General features: G+C 40.2%; 1 protein-coding gene across 1 annotated transcript in view; it reads right to left on the bottom strand.

The window, feature by feature from the left end:
• The window catches only part of htr7c (5-hydroxytryptamine (serotonin) receptor 7c), a 30,631-nt gene extending 3,724 nt beyond the window's left edge, over nucleotides 1–26,907 (bottom strand). Inside the window, exon 1 of the mRNA XM_040028470.1 lies at nucleotides 26,085–26,907. Within this exon, the coding sequence (XP_039884404.1) occupies nucleotides 26,085–26,542 (458 nt within the window). The 5' untranslated portion in view covers nucleotides 26,543–26,907. The remainder of the gene's footprint in view (nucleotides 1–26,084) is intronic.
• Nucleotides 26,908–27,338: the final 431 nt, after the last annotated feature.

Raw genomic sequence — 27,338 nt, 5'->3', positions numbered from 1 at the left:
TTTGTCATTGGTTATACGAGACAGTAACTTTTCAGTTTCCATGTAAACTCGTGTGCCGCGCACCATCACACTGTCAGACTCCAAGATCCTTCAGCTCAGGTTGTCGGTCCTCAGTGGACGTTATATAACAACTACTTTGTGTTCATTCTTCTAATCCCTCCACTAATCTGAGTAGTTTACACCCCTCACTTAAAATGTACTTAAGTTTCACAGGGGAGACTAAACACACAGACAACAATGTCAAATAAATATGAAACAGAGCCAAGATGAGTACGTGCCATGCTTCTACGGAATTCATAATAGATACGCAGTAATGCAACACTCCTCTCTGAATCCATTACTCAGTAATGAAGATGGTGTTTGTGGTGCTTATTTGGGGGGATATTTGTTTGTCAGTGGGGGGTGGAGGGCAGTTCTCTGCCACCATGACTCATCTTCAGACCTTTAGAAGGCAGAGCTGTTTCCAGGCACACTCTCATTGGACACACAATCCTCTCATCGTCCTTCTGGAGACAAATGACTGCCGGTTTGGCTAAGAGAGCACGCATTTTGACACTTCATTACACTGCTTCTTGCATATCTTGCAGCAGGATGTGCTGATGCAAACATCTGTGGGTTTAATCATTCTTATTTTTGCATTCTAAAAATTGAACTTTACTAACCCTGGAGAGGCAGGGTAACAAGAAACAATAACAACAGCAAAAAACGTGTACGTGTAGTTCCCTTTGCCGCGTACGACGTAACAGTGATAGGTTAATATGGCAAAAACATGCATTCAGCTCAGAGATAAAAGTATACTGTTCTTTCGCCCTCTCTCCACTAACTCCTGTGTTCACCAGCTGAACACAGTTAGTCCCCAGCACTGACACGCTGCCACATTATGAGCACTGTCAGAGTGAGACAAGAAACATAAGTGCGCCACAGAACTGAGCTGAGAAACCAAGCAGCATCGCTACAAGGGATGTCTCCCACATGACACACAGTCACTTAATCCAATGTTGATATTAAAATACAGAAATAAAATTTTCATACACAGGGATGTGCAAAAGTCTTGAACCAAGGACCCAGACTTTCATTTTTATTTTTATTTTTTTGCAAGCTTCCTGGTGTTCTTTCAAAGTTTTTCTTTAGACATTGGCTTCTTTTTAACAAATTTACAGTCAATATAGTGGAATTTTTTTATTATTATTATTAACCTACTTAACATTGACCTGTCACTCATTCAAGCGTCAAAAAGTTACCTAACTAAAGGGATAAACCTGTGTTGTCTCTAGACAGACAAGAACCAAATAGCATTTTATGCACTTGGTTACTAGCAGTCTGTCTTAAAAATATACCATATGTTCTCGTTTCTTTAGCTGAATCTATAAAAAATGCCAAAGACAGACATAGTTTGACAGGCACAAAATTGTATTTTTGCACCAGCAAGGTGATTCCCAATGAGCTATTATCAAAAAACCTGGTATATCTCACCATGGTGTGCAGTTTATCTCAACAAACTGGAGAGATGGAGGGCCTATAAAACTATCTACAGTAGATGAACAGTATCTGAAAGTCATGTCTTCAAGAAATAGGAAAAAACCCAGCAAAGATCATCCACATTCATTGGACTGTGTTGAAGAAAAACGGTGGTCATAGCAAATATTGACTTTCAAGTTAGAATTGAACTGTATTTCCAGTTATTTAAAAGGGTTCTTATATGGTGCTTTTTCTACTCAAGCTTTCAATGCACTTTGTACAACATGTCTCATTCATGCTTTTTACTTCATATAAGTGTTTTCTAAAAAAACATTCCCAGTCCAATCTTGAACTCCAGGTTCAAGATCTCGCCCAAAGAAAACTGGAGCAGCCAGACTTCGAACCACCAAGCTTCTGAATAAACGATGACCTGCTTTACCTCCCAAGCAACAGCCTCTCCATTTGCATGTTATAAGTAAATTGCTGCATCTATTTCCTGTTTATAGGAAAACATAAACAAGAGGTGGCTCAGGACTTACGCATTGCTGGACCATCTGCAAGTCTGAATAGAAATCTAGAGCATTTTTCAAAATGCATACCATATTTGAACCTTGCAATATGATGAAAGCGCAAGCTAAATACACAGTGGCAGTGGATTATAATCACCTCCTATACAGTGTGACCTGAACACAGTCAGTGATGTTTAAATTATTTTTTTATTCACATCTCTGGTAGATACAGCGGCCCTCAGGAATTACCTGTCCATAGGTAACCAGAATGTCCAAGCTAATGGAGAATTCCATTACCTCCACTAGGCTACCCCATAGAGCACAATATAGTGTGCTATTTTCTGCTCTGAAACACTGTAACTGGCCCTCTTGTGCAACAGTCATCAGTCATCTCCAGGAGAACCTCACAAACCTTTTACTTCTGAGAGGGGAAACATGGTGAAATATTTATCCAAGCCATTGGCTGAGAGACAGGGTGGTAAATTTGGAGCTCTGTGTCTGTCAGAATACCCTTTTTCCCACAGAAACTTTCCACTGAAGTCCCTTCACTAAGCCATTTATAATTCTTATATCAAGCACAAATGTGCAGGGAGGGGGTCAACATGAGTTTAAAAATTTTAAGTGTTGCCCGTTTTTGGAAGATCTCTGTATTCATCTGCGTGTGATTTAAGCGAGCGGACAGAGAGGTGCAAACGTCACCTGAAATCAAACCGTTTTTTGAGAAATGCAGCTTCATTGCTTTGTGAGTATTGGCCGCTTTCACGCTTGGTTTGATTTATCTAAAGTGAACGAGAGTGCTGAAAATGGGAAGATCTCAGAAAACACAGTTCAGTGTTCACTCGAGTGTCAGCTGTGTGCAAGATATACCGTAGAAAAGCTTGTTTGCTTATTGATTTGTTAAGTACACCGTGTTGTAATAAAGGTATTATGAGCTGGACTAGCTCTAAACAAATGTAAGGTTTGACCTCTGGATAAAAAATAATGATAATTAAAAAATAAAATAAAGAGTACAGTTGTTCAACACATGCATTTATTTATTCTGAGCTTTCTTCAGCAGAAGCACAACGGATGTGTTCAGTGAGAGCTCTGGAACATTTCTCCGACATCTGACAACGAGTCAAGTCCTCAAGGAGCGCTTCAGCTCTATTTGAGGAAGCACCATAAGACAGAAATTGAGCTGCTTTTCTTCTGACAGAGCACGACGTGAATTTTCAACAAGAAAGCAAAGGAGCAGCTTCGTCTTTTTCCGGGTTTTACACACAATTAAGCATTTTTGTTCTAACACACTTATACCTGTTTAGGTCAGGTTCTGTTCTCTTGCCTGATTTCTGCTCGTGGTGAGGTGAGAATGAGTGAGTAAAATAATAATAGAGCTGTTTCTTTAATCACATTTAGACTCTTACATAAGCTAAACTGAGTCATCCCTGGACAGACACAATTCTTCCCTCAGATTTGTGTATTACCTCCAGCCAGTCTGTGAATAACTATTATTTTATTTCAGCCAATGTGTCGAGGGGGGAATTGCTACTTAAGGCAAGTATTTTTTTTTAAGAGAAAAAAAAGTTGATAAGCCAAATTTATGCAAACTTTATAGTTACTGACAACAAACATAACACCTTAATTTTCCTTTTCTTAAACTAATAAGACAAAAAAAGTGTTGAGGGGGTGACTGCAGTTTTGTTTTGTTTTGTGTTTTTGCATTTCACACACACACACAACATGGCAATGCTGGACCGAAGCTTTAGTCCAACCTGAAACATTTAGACAACTTTTGCACATTAATAGTTTCTTTGCGACCACAACATTTTGACAATAATCTACATTTTGATCTTATCCCGCAAGTTTCTATTTTACCTGTCAAGCTAACACTTTGCAATCTTCAAGGTGCTGGAAACATTCCTCAGAGGGTGTTTTTCCATAATAACATGATTGCATCTCACAGTTCATCCACATCCATGATGTGAACCTCTACTGCATGCCAAAGGTGCTGTGCTGGATTGGTGACAGTGGAGGCCATTTGAGTGAACTCACTGCCATATTCAAGATGATCTGAACTCTGTAACATGGTGCGTTATCCTCATGGAAGCAGCCATCAGGAGCTGGGCCCACTGTGGTCTTAAAGAGATGGATGTGGGACTGAAACCATGCTCAGTTGGTTCTAAAGTACATCCCTCACACTATTATACCATCACCACCAGCCTGAACTGTTGATATAATTCGGACCCCATCTCAGTGTTGACTCAACAGACCAGGCACTGTTTTACCAGTCTTTGGTTTTTTTTGTCCAGTTTTGGTGAGCCTGTGTTGTAGCTTATTCTTAGCTGACAGGAGCAGCACCCAATGTGGTCTTCCAGCCCATTCTCACTCTCGAGTAACATCCCAACGATGTTTCACGTCCCGCGGTGATCCTGAGGAACGCGAAAGGTGACCTTCTGCGTTCTTATGCTACACGCCGGGTTATTGGTGAAATCCAGTAGAATGATGGTCCCGCGGTAATACACATTCCAGCCATGTATTCCAGTCCTAACCATAACCTTATCCCTACCGTTAACCAGCAATTTAATGACGTTAAATAGTTTTCCAAAGCAATTTAAGTAAAATGAACGAACATGTGTAGATTGATTCCAAACGGTTCTCATGTTTCCTCATTTTTCTGATCTCGTCATTTATGGACATGTTGGGTGCCCCAGAAGCATAATATTTTGACGGTTTGTCACCTAGCGTAAAATATTACGCTTTGGGAGTGAGAACGTGTTGGCTCTTCTGTTGCTGTAGCCTAGATTCAACATGTTGTGCATTCAGAGATGCTCTTCTGCATTCCTCAGAGATGCTCTTCTGCATTCCTCTTCTGCATTGTAATAAGTGGTCATTTGAGTTGTTGTTGCCTTTCTATCAGCTTGAAGCAGTCTGACCACTCTGTCAACAACAACGCATTTTATCCCTGAGAACTTTTTCTTGCTGGTTAGTTTTTCTTTTGTGGACCGTTCTCTGTGAACCCTGGAGATAATGTGGGAAAATCTCACCAGATCAGCAGTTTCTGAAATACTCGAACCAGCCCATCTGGCACCAACAACCATGCCATGTTCAGAGTCACTTAAATCACCTTTCTTCCCCATTCTAATGCTCAGTTTGAACTCAGCAGGTCCTCTTGACCAAGTCTAGATGCCTAAATGCATCAAGTTGCTAGTAGGTATCTGTGATATTTGTGTTAAGGGGCAATTGAACAGGTGTACCTAATAAAGTGGTCAGTGAGTCTATATAACTTCTTTTAATCTGACTGAATGTTAAACTTATACCCCTCTAGCGTTCATTTTTTTTCTCCAGTTCAGCTGCATTAAAAGATGTATACCATGGTAGCCACACTGACCCATGTTATAATATTGCAACAGCTGCAATCAAACTGTTACTCACATGTGTATACGTTACCACCCATGTCCAGACTTGTGACTGAGATTAACAGAGATTGATTACTACTGTATTGTCCTGTAAGCACTTAACTATCCATGTGGCACCACGGGGAAACGTGGGCATGCTGAACACAGCTCAAGGACAGATCTGAGACAAAGGTTATCTATAATCCTTCTCAACATTCTCAACCTGCTTTGGGGTCCCAAAACAATCCTGGTTTTCAGTGCTCACCGATAACATCCCTGACCCTTTAAAATCTGTTGGATTTGTTCTATTTTGTTAATTATGTAGCAATGAAAACCATTTTCTATTGGTGACCTATTTACAGAGTCATCCTGTATACTTACAAGACACACCTAGCTTCACAAAGCACTTCCCCTCATCAGACTTTAAATCCTTTATGTCTGTTTTACTTCCTCCTAATTGTTGTAAACCCTCTGGGTGGATATTTTATGGCCTTTCCTACACAACTCACCACCTGTCACTATTGGAGGTTTAAGGGCTCTCACGGCAATAGGGATGATGGGCAGCTATTAGTGCCACAGTGATAAATGAAATCCACTTCCAACAGTCATTGTGTCCATCCCAGTCAGAGCTGGGTGTCCTTGGACAACAAAGGAAAAACAGCAGAGAACAGAAGAGAGCTGAGCGGGGCAGATAATAGGGTACAGGAATAAAGGAGAATTAAAAAGCTGGGCAAAAAAAATCTGGAACACAAAAGCATTGAGTTAAACCAGAACGGTGACAAAACAAAACAGCTGGGATTAAAGTATCTGAGGAAAGTGCACCAATGAGACTCAAGGGTGGAATATACGCATCCCAACTAAAGTTTTTACTGGTGTTCCAGCTAGCCTCAGTCAAAGTCAGTTTGATGATCTTCCCTTTATAATGAGGGCGTGAGAGTCAGTGACCATACAAAAATGTGGATAATGTAGGAGGCATTGCATGGCCCCTAAATCCAACATCAGTGTTGCTCTACATGCAGAAACACGTGGCAACAAAACATACATAAAACTAAAGTACGGAAAAGTAACTTCTTCAAAGGCCTTCAGAGCAAAATGTTGCAAATTTCTAGTCCAGCGGACCTGCTTGGGTAAAATTTAAAAAATAAATGAATAAAAGTCAGACTGTTTCGACTAATTCACCAACACCTGCCGATAGTGCTACATAACAAATAACCAACAAGCTCCACTTCCTTTTGTGTTTTTTTTTTCTAAAGCGCCATTTTCAAGGTCAATAATACCATTTATGTCTTTCCTCGTGTGTCTCTCACTGCTGCTGCTCCTGTCATGTCACGTCATTTGATTTAAACCACTGCTGCCACCATTTTCTGTTGCCGCTGATGTTGTTGCTGTCTGCTATTTCTGGTCAGCGCTGCATCACAAGCACTAACGCACCACTTACATCATGCCTTTATCTATACTGTTACATTACTCTACTGCCATAGTGCAGTATTTGCAGTTTATTTGAACCAAGCAATTCCCATCACACACATTATTTAACACTGTTCTGTTTTCAGCATTCTCCTCCGACTCTTTGTCCCATCAGACCCCGACAACATCATACGACTCCGACCTCCTGCCAGTGTTTCTGATCTCTTCTTCCTGACAATGGAGCCCCAAGAGGACTTTATTCTGCTCTTCTGCTCCTCGAGCTAGTTCCCAAGCACTAAGTCACATCTTTCTGTGCATCATGGCTTGTTGGTCAATCTATCACACACTAGACATTTTATGTATGGCTCAGTTATTTCTATTGCTGGTTGTTTGGCTGTTGGGTAAAGAAGCTGATTTGAAAAAAAAATACAAATAGCTTCTTTTTTTTTTTTTTTTTTTCGAACAACACACAGCACAGGTTTTTCACTATATGGAAAAAAGTGGGCCAGACCTCTTAATCTTTGATATCAGGTGTTTTCAGCCCCATTGCAACAGATGTACAAAATCAAGCAAATAGATAAACCAAATAAACTGTGAGCTGTAATTTCACAAAGTTGAAGAATTTAGGGGGCTTCGCAGCCGAGTGTGAAGCAGTGGGAATGAGAATCAGCACCTCCGAAGGGTGGCTGGACTCTCCCTTAGAGATGAGGTGAGAAGTTCAGCCATCTGTGAGGGGCTCAGAGTAGAGCCGCTGGTCCTCCGCATCGAAAGGAGCCATTTTAGGTGGTTCAGGCATCTAATAAGGATGCCTCCTGGGAGCCTCCTAGGTGAGATGTTCCAGGCATGTCTCACTGGGAGGAGGCTCCGGAACAGGCCCAGGACACACTGGAGAGATTATATCTCTCGGCTGGCCTGGGAACGCCTGGGTGTTCCCCCAGACAAGCTGGAGGAGGTGGTTGGGGAGAGGGAGGTCTGAGCTTCTCTGCTTAGGCTGCTGCTCCTGCTTATCTGCCCCAGATAAGCGAAAGAAGATGGATGGATGGATGGATGGATGGAAGAGTTTAGGGACCACAGCAACTCAGAAACAGACCATATACAGTTACAGAACGGGCTTGCCCCGCTAAACAACTCCTGTCAGTGTAATGTTTAAGTGGCCCTGTACTTATGTCCATGTAATCTATCTGTCGTGCTGCATTTGCTTAAAATCTCTGGTAGAGGTTAGACAAATTACATCTAAGCTTTGGTTGCATCGAGGTTCAATTAGTCTGTTAGCTGTTTAATAAGCAGAAAGTCCTCCTTATCTTTCAGTTTTTGGTTCCTTTTGGCATCATTTGTAACATTTAGAATTACGTGTTCAGCATGTCTGCAATAATTGTGACTTTGATACACATATGAGACAGTTTGCGGCACGTGTGACCTCTGTTAGCTAATAGATGCTAGCTGACCGCTGACATAGCTAGCAGCCTATTAGCTGTTTAACAACATTTGGGTGTTAAGCAACTAATAGGCTTACCTTTGTAGCAATGTTTTAGTTATTGCTGTTTTGTTAATACCATGGCAATTGCATTTTAACAGCTCAGAAGCAATTTAGTGATTACTTTGTTGCCTGGCGTTAGAACTTCACAATCGCGGTATTTGTTATGACATTACCTTCTGATCCTTGTGCTTGCTCTCCAAGCGATGCGGTTAAGTGACTTGCTTTGCAGTCTCATAAATTTTTGGTTCAGATCATATGTCTTTCTTCTGTTTTTAATTAATATTCTTGTAACAGAGGCAAACGGGTCTCAATTTGTTTCAGCTGCACAGCCTCACCTATAAATAACTATTATGTAAGTAAAAAATAATGAGGTTAAGACAGAATTTATGTATGCATGGAGCCTTTTGATTTGGACCAGCACTGTTAGGAAGCTCCTCAGTCCACAAAAACTTTTTCTCAGTTACCTGAATGTAGTGTTTTTTAGTTAGAAATGAGACCATTCTCTCTTCTCTGTCACATTAGTAAATCACTCCATCTTGTCACACAATCTACTTTTCCTTCCTGAATGGATTTATGCCTGCTTGTTATGCATTTAGCCATTTTCTGCTCCCTGTCAATTATTTAATGGAGTTCCTTTATGGTGGCAGCCATGGCGACCTGATTTGTAATGCAGCTACAAAGCCTCTAGAGGCTTTTGGCTCTCCAAAGGAAATTACATTTGTACATGTGCATGCTTGTCATTGTGCTGCTCTTACTGGCCACCTAAATATACACTTTCAGCTGTGAGTAGCATCTCACTAATAGTCTCAAATGCGAGCTCCCAAAATGTTACGTTAAATATTAAAGAGTGTACTCATTTTCTCTTCATTATTATACAACGAGTGAAGTCTGGTACTGGAAGGTGAATAAGTATGTGCCAGCAAATCCGTCTTTCTTTCCGTTTTTTTCCCTGTCATGATGATGAGAGAGAGCCAGGGTGAAGAGCCCCTCCATCACCTTCCCTTTGGTTCTGTCGCTCTCCCTCTCAAAGGACACCTTGAAAACTAAATAAGCTTAAAGGAAGTCTCAGATGTGGGGGAGGAATCCAAGTCTCCACTTCTTCCCGTTTTTCTTCTGACCTTTGAGAAAAAATGTTAAGCAATTTTAGTTACCAAGGATACCACAGACAGCTCCTCTTTTGAACCGAGTCACTTTTTTCCAATTTGGCATCTAGCCAGCAGTTGGTATAGCTGAAGTAGCTGCGCGCCCCATTATACGCCATCATTTCATGCCTCTGCAAATGGGAAAGGACAGTGAGGAGGAGCTGTAGCCAACTTGTTCCAGAGTCACAACACTACCATGCAACATAAAGGCAACTGTTGAGTGCTATTCTTTTTTCAATCTCTTATCCTTTTACTGACCTTTTATTTTGGGCAGATGAAAATATCAGAGATATTAAAAAGCTCGGCTAAGAGCAAGAGGATATATTTAAAGGCTATAACCCATGTGAGGGCAAAACAAGACATCGTAAAGTTGTTGTAAAAATAAAGTACGCCCTCTTTCAATTATAAGATTTTACATATATTAAAAAATAATCTGGTTCTTGGGTAAATACAATCTCAGATGAGCAACAGAACATGACGTATTACACTGTGTCATTTATTTAAAAAAAAAAAAGATCAAGTACAGTCTTATCACTTCCATAAGGATTACGAGGGTAAGCAGCAGCCGGGTATAATGATCAAATGCATGTGTGAGCACTTTTATAAAAGCACAAGTTCTGGCACTTTTCTGGTCTGGAGCATTCAGATGTGTTAACACAATGCCAAGGAGGAAAGACAACAGCAATGAGCTTAGATTTTTACAAGTGGAAACATTCAAGACAGTTGTCTATTTTCCCAGCAGATTTACCCCAAGGTCAGACTGTGCTATGAATGCTATGCAAAAAACTCAAGTGCTACATTTCAGCCTCCTCAGGCCTCGATTAGTATATGAAATGTTAATGTTCATCATAGTACAAGTATAAGGAGACTGAACACATATGGGTTTGTTTGGATGGGTTGCAAGAAGAAAAGTCTTGTTTCTCTAAAAGATAGATAGATAGATAGATAGATAGATAGATAGATAGATAGATAGATAGATAGATAGATAGATAGATAGATAGATAGATAGATAGAAAGCATGGCATGGCATGGCATGGCATGGCTTAGGTTTACAAAACTGCATCTGAACAAACCAGAAGACATCTGGAACAATGTCCTCTGGACAGACAAGAGCGAATCCAAATCAGCGTTTGGCCACAATGCAAAGTGCTACATTTGGCGAAGACTAAACACAAGAAACCAGCACAAATACGTCACACCAGCTGTCCGCATGTTGGTGCAGGGGTGATGATTTGAGCTTGTTTTGCAGATATTGGATCTGGGCACTTTGCAGTAATCGAGTCAAACATGAACCCCTCTGTATGTCAGGCCATCTGTCTGACAGCTGAAGCTTGGACTAAACTGGGTCATGCAACAAGACAATGATCACAAGCACAGCAGCAAATAAACAGCAGAATGACTGAAAAAGAAAGAATCACTGTGCTGGCCCAGTCAAAGTGCAGACCTCAACCTGATTGAAATGTTGCGGTGGGACCTCAAGAGGTCTGTCCATAAATGAATGTCTGCAAACCTCACCTGAAAGAGCATTGTAAAGAAGAGTGGGCCAAAGTCTTCCACAACAATGTGAGACACTGATAAAGTAAAAACATTTACTTCACGTTTTTGCTGCTAAAAGTGGTTCTACAAGTTATTGAATCATGGGCAGTGCTCAGTTTTTCACACACTGCATTTTCCTTTTGGCTTCATTTCTGTTGTAGCAGTGGTATAGTGCAGTATGTCATATATTGTTGTGTATCTGAGGTTGTATTTAAATAAGGTTACAACCTGGTAAATGATTCTATTTCCTGATATGTAAAACTTCAGAACTGACAGCGTGTACTTTCTCTTTACCATCACTGTACCAAATCAAACTATATACATATATATATATATATATATATATATTGTAAGCTATATAACGTCCTTTATATGTATTTTCTGCAGTCCTGTGTTGTTATTGTTCCTTTGTATGACCTTGCTGTTAAAAGGAGCTATACAAGTACATTCACTAAAGGCTTCTCCCTTTATTTTTATCTATATAGAACAATAGCTCACCTGTGTGCTTTCAAACACGACGCATGATTGGTAAAGAAAAAATGTGCAGGTGTTCTCTTTTTTAGACTCTTATGTGCAAACGTTGCTCATTTATTCATGTGATCATCTTCTCATCCCAATCAGGAGCACAGGAGATCTGAGGGGGGATTGTAATCTTTTAAATGATTCGGTGGCTCTACAGCATGTCTTCTATCTTGTTGGATTTGTCACTTTAATTGGAAAATCTCTTGAAGTATAAATCAATTAAGCTGTATTCTATACAGAAAGATTTTGATCAAATAAATGACAAAAGTATGTTCAGCCAGAGGTAATGACATAAGCAAAGATAGGACATGAGTTCAGCAAGATTGATATTAATAATTTCCAGCAGAAGAAAGCAATGAATTAAATTTGATTTTGTACTGGATGACACACATCAGAACATCAAACTTGGAGGTCAAATTCAGTGCACTACCCAGAGATGAAGAAATGACTAATGATAGGAATATTCATTATAGCAAGAATTTTGCTAATCTCATCTAAGGCGAGCCAGGGGGGGAAAATATCAATTATTCACCTGCGTGTGATGGCACTTTTTGGGGAAATTTAGGGTAAAACAAAATAAAAATGTAATAAAATGAATTAATTATACGTACTCAAAGGAAAAACTCATAATGTCACATATTTACATTTATATTAAAGAACTAGATACTTTCTGGGAACAAAGTGGTACATTATGACAAAATGTTGAATAGTATTTGATGTTATAAAAGCACAAATTAACTCCCAAAAATGTGGAGAGTTTTGCCACCGATTCACTTTGCAAGACTGGATCAAATTGTCGTGACAGCTGAGTACGGAGCCATATTGATGATTTAACCAGTAATGTACTTGCATGGGTCCATTGTGTTGAATGCACAAAAGCTGTCACCTCATCCTCACTTCTTTTTGTCTAAATACACTGCACTATTTTTTAATGCAAAAAAAAAAGAAGTGCAACATAAGCTCTACTCTGATTAGAAGCTTCACAATCAACCTCACAGCTTTGTTTTCCTCATAAATTTACATTAGTTTTTGAAAAATGATGCTCTTTTCAAGGTCTCACTTATTCATGTTTTTGTTTTTCTTCTTTTACCTGCAATTATGGAACCAGTAGCTGTCTTAACTTTTTGCTGAAAACCCATATTTAATCACAGTTGTACACATCCATGTACATCCCCAGTCTCAGCGCGGCCTAATTTCAAAGACAGACAGACAAAATGCCATTGCAGGTGAGCAAACACAGCAGTGACAACAAGGTAATAACAGTGATAATAGTGATCTGGCAAAATAGAGGTTAGCATTGTGTTGCAGAAGCAGTGCGCATAATTATAGGTGAAAAACTGTCACTCTAAGAAAAAGTGCTGTGCAGCGAGGAATGTGTGCGAACAATGAAGCTGGCTTATTCAGACTGACTTATTATGTAGACTGACTGCATATGCACCAGCGTCCTGTTCATTTACATCATGAAATTATTCATATTGGGGTTTTATTCAATCAGATTTGGGAAACTGAGTGGCAGCGAAATCCTTCCTGTGTTATACCGAGCTTAAGCTCCATCATTTGAGCTAAAGGAGGAAAACTGTGGTTCTTTCTAAGAGGTGTCTCCAACTTCCACAAAGCATATGCAGTTTTGAACTTAAGCATAGAGCAGCATTAAATATAGCACACAATCCGTTTTCTTACAGGTGATGTATATTTTTGTGCTCTCACAGACACGCCCACTCAATCCATGGACACTGGAACCGCTGATCTGAGCACCTACAAGCTCGTGAGTCATTACAATCAGGGGCACATTTCTTACTCACTGATGATTATGATATAATTTTTTAAAAAGTTTTCCTCACAAATGAGAGATAAATATGGTCTTTTACCTCTTTGAAGCAAACCATGTTAAAAAGACACAAACAAATGTTTCAAATGTTTCATCGTAAACAGCTTCTGGCTCCCACGAATACCATTACTATCAGCATCAACAAGAAAAAGCAGTGTTGGCCTTTATCTGCTTTATGCCTGCCTGTTCACCTGCCTGATCCTCTGATTGTTATATCACTGCCTGTTGCTTTGGCACAATCTTAACAACACTTTCCAATTTTTAAGTTGTTTTGTTTTAATTAAAGCAGAAAATTGCTGATATAAAAAACACCCATGTATGTACATATCTTAACTGAATAAGATAAAGTTTAAAAAACTATCCGGGGTGCGTCGAACTTGATTTATAGTACCGGACCATAACCAGCTAATAACACCTGACCCAAATAACAAGGAAAACAAATTTGCTATAAAGTCACAGCCATTGAGGACATCCATCATACAACATTCTCTGATAATTACCTGACAGCTATATTATACCGACGCTGCTACTGTTTGGGAACAAGGCAGAGTGAGGAGTGACCCTATATATACAGTCCCGAACAAGAGTTTAAGACCACGTGAAAAATGGCAAAAGAAATCATATTTTGCATGGTTGGATCTTAACAAGGTTCTAAGTAGAGCTTCAACATGCAACAAAAAGAAATGGGACTGAGACAAAACATTTTTTTGAGCATGTAATTTATTGAAAACAACGCTTAAACTGAAACAGGCTGTTTTACAGCTGATCAAAAGTTTAAGACCACACGCCCTTAAAAGGCCAAATCTGTGTAAAAATGTGGATTCATTGTCATTTTCTATCAGGTAGTCACACTGTCATGATGTCATGATGGCAAAGGGAAAAAAACATTCCCTTTTTGAATGTGGTCAGGTTGTTGAACTGCATAAGCATAATTTAGAATTTTTTAAATGATCCTAAGGGTTACGGAACAAAAAAGTCAAGTGGAAGACCCAAAAAGAATTTCCAGCACTGAGCCAGAGGATCCAATTGGCTGTCCATCAAGACACTGGATGATGCTCCACCCAAATTAAGGCCGTTACTGGTGCTGACTGCAGCCCCGTAACCATCAGACGGCATCTGACACTGAAGAGATTCAGAAACAAAAAACACCTTCAAAGGCCTCGTCTCCTTAAACGCCACAGAACTGACCGTTTGGACTTTGCAAGAGAGCACCAAACATGGGACATTGAAAGGTGGAAGAAAGTTTTCTTCTCTCATGAGAAAAAATGCAACCTTGATGGTCCTGATGGTTTACAACATTACTGGCATGACAAGCAGATCCCACCTGAGATGTTTTCTGTGTGCCACAGTGGAGGGGGAGCCATAATGGTCTGGGTTGCTTTTTCCTTCAGTGGAAGGAAGTGCCGGGCATCAAACGGCCGCTGGCTATGTCCAGATGTTGCAGAGAGCATTCCTTACGACAGAGGGCTGTTATCTGTGTGGTAACGACTGGGTTTATCAACAGGACAATGCTGCAGTACACACGAGGGACTTCTTCCAGGAGAATAACATCATTCTTTTGGACCATCCTGCACGCTCCCCTGATCCAAATCCAAATGAGAACCTTTGATGGCAAGCGATGTTTACAAAAATGGACAATAGTATAGCTACTCATTACGCGTTACTGTAATCCGATTACTTTTTTCAAGTAACTTGACCAACACTGCTCATTACTGAGTTCATGTTTGAAATTTTGATTTCTGTTCTGGGGGTGGTTTACGGGTTTTTTGGAGGTGTGATCCTAAACTTTTGATCAGCTGTAAAACAGCCTGCTTCAGTTTAACTGTTGTTTTCAATAAATTGCATGCTCAAAAATAATGTTTTGTCTCAGTCCCATTTCTTTTTGTTGTATGGTGAAGCTCTACTTGGAACTTTGTTAAGATCCAACCATGCAAACTATGATTTCTTTTGCCATTTTTCAAGTGGTCTTAAACTTTTGTTCGGGACTGTATAATTACATTTTATTTTTTTGTTGTTGTTGTGTGTAGACTAAACTGTCAGTACTAAGAATCAGTGTGTTTATCTGCAAGATTTGAAGCTACAGATCTAGAGAGAGCTGGATCAAGAATTTATGTGGTCAGCACATCTGTCTCGCTGTACGTTGAAATGCCTTCTGATTGTCAGCTTACAGGAGCTTTCTATTCTGTATGCCAGGCTAATCTGTCAGTGTTGAGGTTCTCCTTTTTCTGAGCAATCCTGAATACTCAAAATCAGCTAAGAGCACGACATTGTATTGGTAATGGTTCTGTTTACTGCTGTTTTTAAACTTGTGCAGTTGCTTCTTGCTAGAATTTTCCCTTTTCCACACTAGACATTTCAAAGAGTGAAGTTCAGCACACAGTGCAGTGACCCAGTTAGTTGTCAGTTCTAAAGTTCAGTGTCTTGCTGAAGGGCAGTTTGGCAGTGATGGGTGTGCCATAACTCAGTTTGCTATTTCACAGCTGGAATACAAACTCTGTGGAGTGCCGGGAGTTAAATCACTAACTTCCCAGCATTTACCTGACCCAAATAACAGGAAAAACAAATCTGCTGTAAAGTCACATTGAACTGTAGCCAATGAGCACATCCATCATAAAACATTCTTGGATTGTTAGCTGACAAGTATATCTTAATGGTGCACAGCAGTGAGCATGTATGAAGAACGATGTATCAGTTAAAGTAACATGCAGGAGTTAATTAAAGTCTGCGTGTCTGAAGACATTGCCGCTAAAAGCTGTCACCTGCAGCAGCGTTACAGTATATGCTCCAATGCAGACAGTACGTTTAGACATGCAACATACTATACACAGAGTAATGCACACGATTGCTCACTGAATTATCAGAGATAACTTCTCAATCACTGTTTGTAGGATCTTTAATACTGCTGCATTTAGTGGACCGTATAAATATTCAGTTCATGTGCACAAATGAACTGAATGTCAGCTTGAGTTATTCTGCAAGAGCAACAATATGCTAAATGTCCTGAGTATATTATCTGCAATCTACAGTGTGTGTGTGTGTGTGTGTGTGTGTGTGTGTGTGTGTGTGTGTGTGTGTGTGTGTGTGTGTGTGTGTGTGTATATGTTTGCAGTCTCTCAGCTCCATCAACAAGAAACCCATTATCTCACTGCTTAGTAAATTCTTGTTGGTGCTTTGTTCGGCCTTGATGAGTAATGGACTCCACCTTTGTTATACCAAATAACACAAAGCATGATTTATACCACACTAAATTCACTCAGCACTTTGCCCTTTTCTGCATCCTGTCCCCAGAGTTTGCTGGGTAAATAAGGTGACAGACCAAGAATAGCAAAATAAACTCACATCTCTATCCATGGTCTGGTTAGCGATCTATCATCCTGCACTGCTGCTTTGTATTAACGCCGGTGGTCGAGATCGAATCTGGTTTTAAAGCTCACTGATTAGGAGGCTCCAACACAGAAAACCTCCAAATCGACACAATAAATCAAACAGACACATCATGCGATCATGTTCGTGAAGCATGAATCTTTGTGCTTTTCAAACTCGTGCAGCATTTTCCTGAAAGACAGGAATGAGAGCGGGTGCATTGAAGGTTTTTATCAATGTAGGTGTTAAAGTGAATAAAGAACTGAAGAAATGAAGCTCTGGACAAGTTATGAGCTTTTGGAAAGGAACCCAAAATTCTGAGATCCAGAGCACGTATTTAGGTTGATACAAAACTTTTATTAAGTGGTTTGTTCCAGTTTCTCCCTGAATCGAAGTGTTTCTTTAGTCTCCAGATTGACTTCAGACAAACTATTTAGGGCAGTTTGAATTTTTTTTCAGAACATGTCATTCATTTTTAAATGTGGCAAAGTCTGATTCGTGTTTCTGGGACTATTCTAACCGAAGCTACCCAACAGTAAATCACAAAGCTTCCACGTGTGCTTTTTCAGGCATTTAAGAAGCACCTGCCCAAAGACACACACACACAGTTTCAGATGAATCATAGTTTGCAATGGAAATAATTTAGCTCCTTTTGTTTAGCGATAATGCCACAATATCTGTTAATTTAATCAGTTTAGCAATAAAATCGGTTTTTTTTGCAAAATTCGATTTTCCATATGGTTGACCTTAGAGGACATGAAAAACATTTCTGTGCTTTGCTTTACCTCTGGTATCGGTATCTTAAAGACACTTTCCTGTGTCTTAGCTATAACCTAGTAGTTTCACTCCAATAAAAATGTAGTCATGTAAATTATTGTCCTCAATTGATGTTTTTTATTTCTATTTAAGCATACATTCAGTTAATTCTTACATAGATCCCATTTGCTTATTGCTCTTGAGTTATTTGTGAACTGGAAGGATTTTTCTAATTTCCAAGTACCTTTTAACTTTCATGTCAACAACTTCAGAGTATCAGTTATTTGACAGAGTTGTAATCACACTCAGCCCACACATTTTGTTCACACCAGCGAGAAGAGTCAGCGTGCAGGACAGGGGTAAGAAGATTCTGACCCATGTGTGTCTCTGTGGTCATTCCTCAGTCAAAGTGTGTTTGATTTTTTTTTTCTGGAACCACTTTTACTGGCCCTGACCGAGTCCATCTTACATTTCAGTAATATCCACTGGCTGTGGAACATGTCTGTCTTTTATTTATCCCGTTTTATTTATGTAATCTAAACCGTGACACATACCACAGCCTTTATGCGCTAAACTCCAGTACTGATCTCTTTGAAATACATAAAAAATTACATAAAGATTTGATTAAAAATAAGCACAAATTATGCAATAAATACATACTTTGAAATGCAGACCTAAAATAAGAAATAAGCTATGCAGATCATTCAGAAGCTTTCTGTGATCCCTTTTGCATGCTAAGTTATTTTTAAGGGGATTTAAAAAAAAAAAAAAAAAAAAAAAACCTCAACTAAATCTGCATGATGTGTTCAAACCATCATATAGGTCACAACTATATTGTGACCTAGATTTGGTTTTCCAAAAAACTTGCACAGAACATAAACAAGAGTTTGGCTTTAGATTGTGACACATGGAGTTGACATAAAAGTGGTCTGAGTTGGACTTTTTAACAAAGCTTAAATGTTCTGAGGCTATTTGCTGTAATTATGACGTTACGAGGGCTGAAAATTGCTGGGAAAATTAACACAAATGGAGAATTTCTGGCCCATGACCAGAAAAACTTTTGATTGAATTTATTTTCTATACTTAACTAATTAATATAGTATTAAATGTGCAAAATGTATTATGCAAAAATCAAAGAATATACAAAAACTGTAAAATGTCAGATGACAGTGACGGGGTCAGGTTGGTATAATCTGTGTCACTTTTAGTGGCATTCTCTGTTAACAAGCTTGTTTGCCTGCAGGTTGATCTGATTGATCGGGGTAAAGCACAGCGCGCACGCTACCGTGCAGATTGTAAAGACCCAGATTTTGAGGTTAGGTTTGCCTCAACCACCACTCATGTTTCACATCTTTTCATATTTGTGGCTTGTGCAGTTTTCAACAGTATATACAGTAAAATTAGACACTGTCACTGCAATAGTCTCCCTTATGTTCTCGTATTGGACCACTGTTTTGAGTTTTAATTTCTTCATTTATGAATTCATATCAATCCTGAAACAATGCTGAAATCAGTCCTTTTAAGTGCATTTAATGACAAATCTCAATCAACAAACTGAACTCTCTTCATTAATGTAACTTCCAAATGTTATGAATGCACATGACACTCTGTGACTGACGCGTACTGGACCTGACTTAGCTGTAATTCAATTCAGTTTTATGCAGCTCCAAATCACAACAACAGTCCCACAGGGGCTTTATGTTGTTAGGTAGACCCTACAATGATACATACAGAGAAAACTCAACAATCATATGACTCCCTATGAGCAAGCAGTTTGGCGACAGTGGGGAGGAAAAACTCTCTTTTCACAGGCCATGAGAGAAGAAGACAGGCTAAAAGACATGCTGTGGAAAGCATATAACTAACAAGAAGGATAATGATCATGTTTGCCTGCATCGTGTGCTGAAAAATAGCAAACAGCAATACAACAATGCGATCATTTTTATAATTTCACTGTCTTCTCTTTGATTTTTTTTTGTTCTCGGTTATTTTAAACCCCTACAGGTCCGTTCCCACACACACCTCACCCGTCACATGATCAATGTGCAATTTGTCTTTCGCTTTGCATGCCCCTCTAATAAAACGCAAACAGACCATCAAACAGGATGGTTATGGTGCGTTGTGTAAGCAGGATTTATCAATGATTAACTTGATCTAAAAAAAGAAAAAATGCTGCTCCCAGTATTTTTTATTTAATGCTGCTCTGAAATGTTTTTCACTGACAGCAGTTTGCTTTAGAAGAAGAAGTGTTTGTTTACAGGGCAGGAACAGTGATGCATTTTAAAAGTAAATACTGTTTCCTCTTAAACACAAGAGTGGTTTCTCTTCTCGGAGTAAAAGGTTTGTAGAGGTTTGTAACAGGAAGTGGGTCTCGTGTGGTCTCTAAAACCTCTCAAATTTAGCACTTTCTCTAACCTGGTTGGGTCCACAGGAATTAAAAATTCACTGTGACATCCTGTTTAATCCCAAAACACACTTTCTTTACTTATTAAGCACATCTTTATGGGCATGATCTGACTGCACAGGCCTCGTCTGAGATGTCTGTTCCTTCAGATTTTGGAGAGGTGGCCAACAAGCGGGGAGCGGATAGCGCCCAGGAAAGTGGCTTATTACCACAGGAAACCTCACAGAGGTCAAGTCATCTGTGCGTGGTGCTGCAGGTGGACATTTCCCAGCTGCTCTAAGCAAAGAAAGTCTCTCCTGGGACAAAAGTGCACGCCTCCTTCACAAAAAATATTATCAGTTGCGGAGAACCGGTTGACATACTTCCATCGCACTCCCTGCAGGAGCTTACAGGTGTGATCACACCTATGTTGCACTTAGACTGAACCTTGATGGAAAAGTTTACTTCGCTGCATTCCTGTGATATTTTTTTTCTTGACCTACATCCCCTCCGTCTTAGACAAGTTCACTGACAGTTAAGCCATTTGATTTGCAAATTTAACAAGCCCCACTCCTCCGTTCCTTCAGAGTCATCTTTTCTTAGACTTCTGGGGAACTATACAGAAAAAAGGACTTTCCTCGCTTCCCACTGTTGTGAATAAATCATTCATCTTTGACTTTTGAATTATTGAGCGTACAACATATTACTCTCAGTGAAGGTAAAAACTGAATGTAGCCTAAAGCGATACTAACTTTTTAGGGAAGTGGGCATGAAGGCTGCTGCTGAAAGTGCATGCTGGAACGCTGTATGAAGGAGCAGGCCTGCATTAGTTCGGGCAGGAGGCCTTGGGTATGTAACTTCACTTTTCTTCACTTCACAACACATCAAGAGACTGACTCTTCTGCTGTGACTGGGTCATGCTTTGGTGTGTTAGCTTCGATTTGCACTACTGATTCTCCATTTAAAGAGGCTGGAGGTGATTAACGGGCTTTTACAGTGAAACTCTAAGTCTCATTTGCACAAACAGTACAAACTAACTGGAGCTTTTGATATTACTGGGTATTTTGGGAGTAGAGCAGCAGGTTGTTTGTTTAGAATAAAAATGGTAAATGGCCTGTATTTATATAGCGCTTTACTAGTCCCTAAGGACCCCAAAGCGCTTTACATATCCAGTCATCCACCCATTCACACACACATTCACACACTGGTGATGGCAAGCTACATTGTAGCCACAGCCACCCTGGGGCGCACATTTACCATTTAGAATATACATATTTAGAACAGAAATATTAACATAGGACGGTGCTTTTTTTTAAATGAAAGTCAAATCTTTCTAGAAAGTTTAATAATAATTTCTTAATTAAATTATAGTAATTCAGTGCATTCAATGGAATAATGAGGGTTTGATATTGATAGAGCAATATACACACAATTATTGTTACTTTAGCACCAAATATCAATATGTTTTATTACACTGTTGTATATAGGTGCTCCTAAAGGATTGTGCCACATACCTGACTCACCAGAGTCTCTAAAACATGACTCCTCGTGGTGGCACTAATCAAATACACTCACCAGTTCATGTATTAGTTACACCTTGATAGTACTGGGTTGGACAGCTTTCGGTTTCAGAACTGCCTTCATTATTTGTGGCACAGCCTGAACAAGACACAGGAAACATTCCTGTGAGATTTTGGTCCATAGTGACATGACATCGTCACACAGTTGCTGCAGATTTGTCAGATTCACATACATGATGTGAACCTCCTGTTCCACCACATCCCAAAGATGCTCTGCTGGATTGATATCTGGTGACTGTTGAGGACATTTGAGTACAGCGAACTCACTGCTGTGTTCAAGAAACTGCTCTGAAATGATTTGAGCTTTGTGACATGTTGTTATCCTGCTGGGCATGTGTTAACCATCATGATGAGTACATTGTGGTCATGAAAGGATGAGGGGGGAGGGAGGGAACTCAAAGTGTGCCAAGAAAATATCCCCACACTGTTGCACCACCAGCAGCCTGAACTGTTGATACAAGGCAGGATGGATCCATGCTTTCATGTTGTTTATGATGACATTTTTCCAATCTTCTGTTGTTGTATTTTGCTGGGTCTGTGTGAATTATAGCCTCAGTTTCCTGTTCTTAACTCAGAGGAGTGGCACCCGGTGTGGTCTTCTGCTGCTGTAGCCCATCACAGTTTGACGCGCTGTGCATTCAGAGATGCTCTTCTGCATATCTTGTTTGTCACTATTAGTTATTTGAGTTACTATTACCTTCCTATCAGCTAAAAGCAGTCTGGCCTCTCCTCTGATATCTGGTGTTTTTGCCTTGAGAACTGATGCTCACTGGATGTTTGATTTTCTTTCTCGGATTCTCTGTAAGATGTGAAAAATCCAAACAGATCAGCAGTTTCTGGCCGTGTGGCCCCAACAGCCATGCCACATTTTAAGTAATTAAATCATCATTTTTCCCCATTCTGATGCTCAGTTTGATCGTCAAATTGGTATGTAGATGTGGTCAACTTGCATCTACATGCCTAAATGAACTGAGTTGCTGCCATGTGATTGGCTGGTTAAATATTTGCACTAGCGAGCAGATGAACTGATGTACCTGATGAAATGTAAATGAGTTTTATCTAAACATAAGTCACTTGTGGTGAAGCAGAGACTCAAAGGAGAAAAATAGCAAAGAAAAAACAAAGAAGATCAGAGCTAATTATTTGAAGTGACACATCATGGATGTAGTTTTATTGTGCTCGTTTCCAGCTCTCTATTTTTGTTATTGGACTCTGTTAACGTAGCTTTGCATGAGCCACAACTCAAAATAACCCTTATTTGTCTCTTACTGGCCCTCTGCCTTGAAACTGCAGTTCTGATTGCCAGATTGTTTCCTGCTAAAACTTTTCTAGTAGTTTGATTTTTTTTTCTTTTTTTTTTAACTTGCTGGATTAGATGAGAAACACACAAAGTTCCTATCTGGTCATTTTATTAACACCATGATGTTGTTGTGCTAATGTGAGAAGACTGAAACCCTTTGAAGTCACAGTGAGTTTTCTCTCACTTCTTCGCCGAAACAGGAAATGCTTCCTGCTCAAGTCTCAATCTGTCAAGTCATTTTTAGGAGGCACAAATTGCAGAGGTAAGAGACTGAGACCTTAGAGTTAGACCGAGGCTTAATTTTCTGGCTGGTAATTTAGTTAATTACATATTTCTTTATGAATGTGCACCAGTAAATTGCCTTACTGACTAAAAATACAATAGCATGGGCCTTTGATCAGGCTAAGAATTATTAAAGGGACACACTTTTGTTTTTATATGTGACATTACGTTTGCTTCAAGGACTGTCTGATTCTTCTTTCAGCACAGCTTCATTCCTGTGCCACGTTTCTAACAGGATGAATGATAAGACCTTACGGAGATACTGTTTTCCACCAGGATGACAGCGATCACACTGAAACACCACCGCTGAACTCTGTCAAATCCAGGATCATAAATGAATCAACCACTTACACTAGAGACTGTCCTTCTATGTTGGCATATACATTGCACGTTCTCCCCTTTAAATCTAAATGAGCTCTGAGAGAAAATCAATAGTCCTCTCTGTTGTGGAACACCTAGGCTTCAGGGAGCATATAATCGCTGCAGACACATCTGGTCAATTTGCAGCACTGCTCTTGAGCTTCTCTTTTTTTTTAGAAAGCATGTCCTTGGGACTCTGAGACGACTGCGAGAGACCCTTAATTACAGCTAATCATGCGTCTAATTGGTAAGTCTCATCCTAATGAGTGATCTCTACACTTCCTGTTGTGAATCATATGCCCAACACACACTGCATTGTTTAATTAAACTGACTCTGTTTTCATGGAGATCGACACAAACACTTCGGGGGAACTGCCTGTAGAGCTGGTGTTAGGGATGAAAACAAACCTAAACTGATACAACGTCAGCTCAAATTCTCTTTCAGTCGTTTGCTTGGGGAAGGTCAGACAGATGCAGAAAGCAGTCATGGTGGCTCTGTGACTTGGTTTTGATTTCACGGCTACAGATTCAATTAGACGCTGTGTTTTTGCAGACACGCTTGCTCAAAGGTGGCTCCATCTGTCCTTTTTGAGTGTATAGTATGAGCATGCCACATTTATAATCACAGCAAGTGGCTAAGATCAGCAAAGCCTTTTAGCCACAGTCTCTCTGATCCTTTTCAGACTGGCTCCGACGAGTTCAGCTTGTGTGATGTACAAGTTTGGATTCACACAGAAAATTTCTTAATCATACTTTTAGTCATTAAATGATTTGTAAAAGGCAGTTATGATTTCTAATACCATTCTTTTTTGTCCTTCAAATTTTGCTTTTTTCAAAGGATTTCCATTCCATTTGCACAAACCACAGTCCAGCAGACATTTGGCATTCTGTCTTCATTGAGGTCACCTAGAGACATTAACCCCATGCTTCCTGATGTACCTCCTACTTGCTGAATTGGTTTCCTGAGCAGTTCATATGCACCAAACATTCTTCATATTTAGAGCTGTGCTTTGCATGAGCGTACTGTTGTACTGTTTGGAGAGATTGGCTCTTATCTGGCCATGTTCATAGAGTATGGCAAAGTAATGGAGAAAATATGTGCCACCAAAGCATCCCATTTTTTCAGCGAACATGACAAATCCCATCAAGCACCTCCAACAAACCTTTCATTGGTTCTGCATCTCACAGATGTTCTTCTTCCTGGTCTAAAAACTGAAACCTCCATTCACCACCTGTCCCATATCCGTGTTCTTTGACATGTTTGAAATATTTCCTCTTTGTGGCTCTGCAGTCAAACTTAGCATCCAAGAGAGGCCTCTGAGAATCTATGAGGCATCTGTTTCTTAAACCAGAGATATGCTTTACGTCTCTTGTTGCTCAGCTGTGCAGGTTGGCAGTTCTGTCAGGGGAGTACTTTACACCACTGGATGCAATCTTGCATCAAATTTTTAGGTTTTTGGCAAAGGCCTACATTTTTTTTAGAACTTCCATTTCAAAAAGAAACTGGAATGCCTTGATCCATTCAATAGTTCTTTTTTTTTTTTTCAAAAATAAGAACTATTTAAAGTGGCTTCAAACTTTTGAGCAATATTACATGTTATTGGTTCCACGTGGTTCCATAGGGGGCCTCCTCAAGCCCTAAATGGGATTTGAGTGGCCAAACATAACCCTCAGCCTCTATCCAAACTCATCAACCAGCCCAAAACACATTCATACTTCTGTCAGCTTTACTACAGCTGACTGGTGCAATCACAGTATCACAGTGTGATATCTGTGAGCCAGTTCCTCCCATAATATCGTTAGCTTATCAAGCGTAGTTAAGCCCCACGTGCTTCACTCATTCACACACAGGAAACATGCATAATTCTGAGCATAATACGCTGAGGTAATAACATCTGATTGGAAAGTCAAGGGAGATAATCAGTTAATCAATACAACCATGAGCCTCTTCCTTCGTTATGGTTACAGAGGCAGATCAGTTACACCAATCACCTGATGTTTATCACAGTGTGGATTGTATTGAGAGCAGTGGAAAATTCTCATTTCTCTCTACTAGCAGAGTTAGCTCAGGTTTTGTGAGCAGTCACTCCAATACCTGAGACGCGCAGTGGGATTTTGGTGTGTGGGGATGAGAGCTGGGGTCTTACATTCCCCATTTTGAAAGTGGAATGTAAAGCAATTAACTGGAAATTCAGTTTCATGAATAGGGACAAATAGAAAATGGGCAAAAAATAAATTTGAAAGATCATATTTGTGTGTTTTGTGTGACAAAAAAAACCCAGTTCAGATTTCTAATATGAAATTTGCACCGTGTACTGCGGCATGCACTTAAAGGGAATTTTCCCCGCTGCTTTGTTCTTGTTGTTAAGACTAACAGTGAGAAGGGGCAACCTACATGAACTGGAGCAGACCTGCAGGATATTTGTTAGTCATCTATAAAGGAAATAGTCGCTGTAAGGTCAATGGGCGCTGATCCTCAAAGCATACAGGAAATGCTGCTGCCGTGGTCCGGTCAAGCAAATGAATAAAACCTGCTGTACATCATTCACAGTCTATGAACTCATCTTCTGCTCCAGTGGCTTCAACCGCACAAATAACTACGCAAATGCGTGTGAATGTCTCACAGAACAACAGTTATTTCATTCGCTCCGGTTGCGGATCATTACTTCATTTGCTGCTTGATCTGTTCCTGGCTTCACGCGCTGCGCGCTGCGTGCGTAATTTTGGTACCTGTGCATAACGAAAGTCATCAAAGCAGTAACGAAAGCAGCTCTGATACGGTGCTTTGAAAACTTTTGGAAACTTACCTATCCACGCTGATCACACACAGGGTCATGATGGAGGCAGTGCAGCACATTACATCCATGCCGATGAAGATGTTGCAGAACACCTCCCCAAAAAGCCACTTGCCCCCGGTGAGATCTGTCACGATCACGAACGGCATGACTACTATGGCCACTGACAGGTCAGCCACCGCCAAAGACACCAGCAGATAGTTTGAAGGCTGTCTCAGTTTCTTCACCACGCACACCGCGATCACCACCAGCGTGTTTCCCATCACTGTGACCGCCGTGATGATCGCCAGCATCACCCCGATAACGATCTTCTCCGGGCGAGTGAAATCCAGAAGCTGCTCCCCGCACGACTCGTTCCACATGGCTGTGGGGCTGATGGTGACGAGGAGAAGCTGCAGAGAGCCATTGATAACTTCGGAATTGTCTTCCTTCTTGTTAAAAGTGGGCTCAATCCCCGAAATATTGAACATCACGACAATGTTATCCGGATAGGGGTGCAAGGGTGGCCTCGCCAGAGCACTCCAGTTACGCGCATATTTGGATGTGTGTACCCTGCTGTCGGTTCCTATCCAGCGGTTTTACGTCGAGTGTGTTGCAGCTGCACCACATCGGAGCTGCCAGCAACTCAACAGGGTTCTTAACTGGCTTCTGTTTATCAATGATTCGTCTCAAGAAGTGCTATGCGGACACGTGGTACATTCCTATAGGGAAATATAACTTCTCCAAAATGATCAATCAGGAAGGGAGCAGAAAAAAAGTTGCAGAATCTAAATATAGCTACTCCAGAAATGCCTGCTGCTCAGTGCATCACCTCGACAAATATGGACTTGCCTCTTTGGGGAGTTGCGATGCGCAAACCGCACCTATCAATGTGACGCATGTGCTAGGACGCAGAGACTGCCTAAGAACTTCACGCATATGGACATAAGCCTACAGAAGTGGTTTCGCGGTGGGTTGAGAGAGGGTAGAGCGTGAAAAACCTTTATTAGTGATGTGCATGTTGGTGCATCTAGCCACAGGGCTCCCCCTCAAAAAGACATGATGTACAAATGTTATGAACAGAATATGTTTGAGTTCGTATTTGGAAAACGATGCAACTTTACTTTCTTCTAAACAATATTGCTGTCAGAAAGAGCTGACTTGAAACCCAGCTGCTTATTTTAAAGCTCTTAACGATCCAGTCTTTCATGGAGAAAAAAACCCTGCAGTAAATTTTGCATGACAGACATCCCCACATGTCTCTTAAATCTGAAAAAGAAACAGGAA

The sequence above is a fragment of the Simochromis diagramma genome, unplaced genomic scaffold (assembly GCF_900408965.1).
Source record: "Simochromis diagramma unplaced genomic scaffold, fSimDia1.1 OVJJ01000781.1, whole genome shotgun sequence".
NCBI lineage: Eukaryota > Metazoa > Chordata > Actinopteri > Cichliformes > Cichlidae > Simochromis > Simochromis diagramma.
The sequence above is the reverse complement of the archived record's forward strand: the minus strand, read 5'-3'. Positions and strand labels throughout refer to the sequence as shown.